Here is a 3,515-nt window from a genome sequence, read left to right as displayed (position 1 = left end):
CCTCATATCCTGAGACCACAGTGACCTACCTAGAATTCTGCTTTTTCATTTCCAGAGCCCCTTTCAGAGAGGGATGTCTCTCACTAGAGTAGATTTCTAAAGGTTCTGATTTTGTGCTCCAGTGTTTTATCACTTTCCAGAAGCCAGCTTATGGAGGGTTCCTCCTCACTCTGCTTATCTTCTGATATATCCCTACAGATTCACAACTGCACACATCCCACTTGCAAAAAGGAGTTGATTTTCTGCTTCTAGAGATCGAGATATATATATTCTTACATCTCAGGCTGATTTTGTGGGTATTCAAAATGGTTTGATAGATATCCAACTAAATTCAGGGGACCAGTTGAAATGACATCCCCTACTCCTCCACCATCTTGAATCCCTCCCCCAGCAGCCCTACTTTCACCTCCAGGACAGTTACTACTTATTGACCATGTCACACCATGAGCCAATAACACCCATCACAACTATCCCCTGCCCAGGATGTCCCTGAACGGAGAGCTCAGAGTAAAGCCACAAAACAACCTGTGTCCTTATTGTCTTCTTCTCAGTCATTCCCTGTATTCTTTGCAACTGAGCAGAAGGATATCAAAATTTAATAAGTATTTTTATTAATATTTTATTTATTTATTTGACAGGCAGAGATCACAAGTAAGCAGAGAGGCAGGCAGAGAGAGAGGAGGAAGCAGGCTCCCCGCTGAGCAGAGAGCCCGATGCGGGGCTCGATCCCACGATCCTGGGATCATGACCTGAGCTGAAGGCAGAGGTTTTAACCCACTGAGTCACCCAGGCACCCCATAAGCATTGTTTTTTATAGACAGTGAGAAACTACGTTACATCCTCACAGAAATTATGCTGTTATTTCTGAGCAGAAAGTGAGAGCAACAGGGCCTGATCCTAGTTCCACCTATATAGGAAACTGGCACCAGTGAATGAAAGGCAACTAAGTATAGAACACGGTTAACTAGACAATCTATACAACAAAGCCAATAATTTATACTTACGATTTTAATGAAACTAATGAGAACAGTCAACACTTAAAGCAATAGCTAAAAAGCAACACAAATAAATCTTTGGTTCATGATATTCAAAAGTCCAAATGCATGCAGCATGGTAATCAGCCTGAGGCAGGAACTGGAGAACAATTCTCTCTCCACTAAGCAATACAGAAGATTTTGTTTAGTATCTGCACTCACCATTTGACCATAAGCTCCATGGTGCTGATGATTTTGTCTTATCTACCATTATATTCACAGCTCTACTACATAATAGATGTATAATGGAAAGTAAATGAACAAGAATTGGATCTGGTCAAAAGAAAGCTATTTGATTATAACAGCATCTAAAAATGAATAAAAAAATCAAGTCTATTCCTGTAATTAGGGGTTTGGCATGTCAGGGCTCAAACTAAGAATCTGGACCCTAAAAGTGGTAAGTGTGGACTTCTACTTGGCTGACACCTTGCACTGGGTAGTTCTGGGCACATGATGCATCAGCAATAGTCCTGCTGTGGCAACAAGGCTCCAGTGACTGGGAACTGAGACCCACCAGATCAGAGTGCCAGAGAACACAGAAGTTCCTTAAAGTTTTCTGTCTCAAAACTTTCAGACCCTTTTTGGGCTGGACATTTGGATGAAAGTTGTGGTTGAGCTTGGAGGAAAATAGAAAGAAGGAAAAAGAAAGAAATGTCAAGACACAAAATATATTGCTTGGTCTTTTATTTTTCTCTGTGTTTCAATTGTATTGAGCATTCTTTAAGAGAACGATGTTAAGTGTAGTCATTTCTATATCATACTATGCCTCAGTCAGCACCCCAAAGAAAGTGACTGCCTAATCAGTCACTGATGAATGGGGCTGAAGTCTCAGGGTGAACGAAATACAGCTAACTCTCCCCTACTTTGGGGTTAGATGGTAAATCTTCAGCTTTTTGCCATGAGGTTCTTCTCTCTTCACAAGTTAAGCTAGAGACCAATATATGTCAGCCACTTCAGTTATTCCGGGAATCCCAGGTCCTCCTCCCCAGTCTTATTAGTGCCCCCTTGACCTCCTTGTTCCTTAAGGTGTAGATGAGTGGGTTAAGGGATGGGGTTGCAACAGTGTAGAAAAGGGTGAGGAACTTGTCCTGTTCCTGAGCATAGCGGTTCTTGGGTTGGAGGTAAACAGCTGTGACCGTGCCATAGAAGAGGGACACTACAAGAATGTGAGAAATGCAGGTGCTGAATGCCTTCTTCTGCCCTGCAGCTGACTTTATTTTCAGCACAGCCTTAGCAACAGCCCCATATGAGGAAAGAATGATGACCAGGGGTACCACCAGGAGAATGATACTGGCTATGGACATCTGGATTTCATTGTAGGTGGTGTCTGCACTAGAGGCCTGAATCAGGGCTGGGACTTCACACACAATGTCATCCACCTTGCGGTGGGAGCAGAAGGGCAACTGGAGGGTGGCAGGAGACTGGATCAGAGACTGAACTAGGCCAGTCCCCCATGCAAGGATGGCCAGCTCCAGGCAGAGTTTGGGGTGCATGATAGCAGTATATTGCAGTGGATGACACACTGCCACATAGCGGTCCACAGCCATGACCACAAGAAGGACACATTCAGTGGCCCCAAGCCATAAGAAGACATAGAGTTGAATGGCACAGCCAATGTAGCTGATGGTCTTCTTTGGACCCCAGAAATTAACTAACATCTGTGGAACGCAGCTGCTGGTGAAACAGAGATCTAGCAGGGAAAGGTTGCAAAGAAAGAAATACATGGGGATGTGGAGTTTAGGATCCTTCAAGGAAACAAGAATTATGACTGTATTTCCTGCAATAGTCAAACAATAAAAGATCAGAACAACCCAGAAAAGTATCTTCTCCAAATATGGCTTCTCAGAAAAGCCCAGGAGGATGAAATCACTGTGGCTGTCATTGCAAATTGTGATCATAGCTTCTGGAGCAGTCACCTCTTTGGAAAATCGTTCAAAAGTAGTGCTCAAAAGCCTGTGATGGTTCCAATACAGAGGCAGAAAGAGGGGCAGTATGACTTATTTGACTCCTTCCTACTCAAAGATGAGATTCTGCTACCTATAGTTTAGGGAAAAATAAAAGATTCAGTGACCTCTCCTAATCTTTGATACATGTCATTCATTAAGTCTCTGTTTCTTTTCCTCTTTTTGGTCTTCTTCATATTTTACCCAATTAGAATTTCTCATTATAAATATTATGTAAAGGATATATTAAACAGCTATTAGTGAAATTCACTTTGCTAAGTAATAAGAGACTATCCTATCTTTGCTTTCAAATATTGTACATTTACAACATTTATCATACATTTTTTTTTAAGATTTTATTTATTTATTTGACAGAGAGAGATCACAAGTAGTTGGAGAGGCAGGAAGAGAGAGAGAGAGGAGGAAGCAGGCTCCCCGCTGAGCAGAGAGCCCGATGCGGGACTTGATCCCAGGACCCTGAGATCATGACCTGAGCCGAAGGCAGCGGCTTAACCCACTGAGCCACCCAGGCACCCTA

The 3,515-nt window shown here is 42.7% G+C and overlaps 1 protein-coding gene across 1 annotated transcript; it reads right to left on the bottom strand.

Moving 5' to 3' along the window:
* Window positions 1-1,987: 1,987 nt before the first annotated feature.
* LOC131834756 (olfactory receptor 2H2-like) lies at window positions 1,988-2,932 on the bottom strand. Its single transcript, XM_059179384.1, has one exon. It carries the CDS (start codon window positions 2,930-2,932, stop codon window positions 1,988-1,990), a length of 945 nt encoding a protein of 314 aa, XP_059035367.1.
* Window positions 2,933-3,515: the final 583 nt, after the last annotated feature.

The sequence above is a fragment of the Mustela lutreola genome, chromosome 6 (genome assembly GCF_030435805.1).
Source record: "Mustela lutreola isolate mMusLut2 chromosome 6, mMusLut2.pri, whole genome shotgun sequence".
Lineage (NCBI taxonomy): Eukaryota > Metazoa > Chordata > Mammalia > Carnivora > Mustelidae > Mustela > Mustela lutreola.
This window is presented reverse-complemented; position numbering and strand designations above follow the sequence as displayed.

Coding starts and splice junctions, on each gene's coding strand:
- LOC131834756 (XM_059179384.1), bottom strand. CDS start 2,932: ATGATCACAATTTGCAATGACAGCCACAGTGATTTCATCCTCCTGGGC.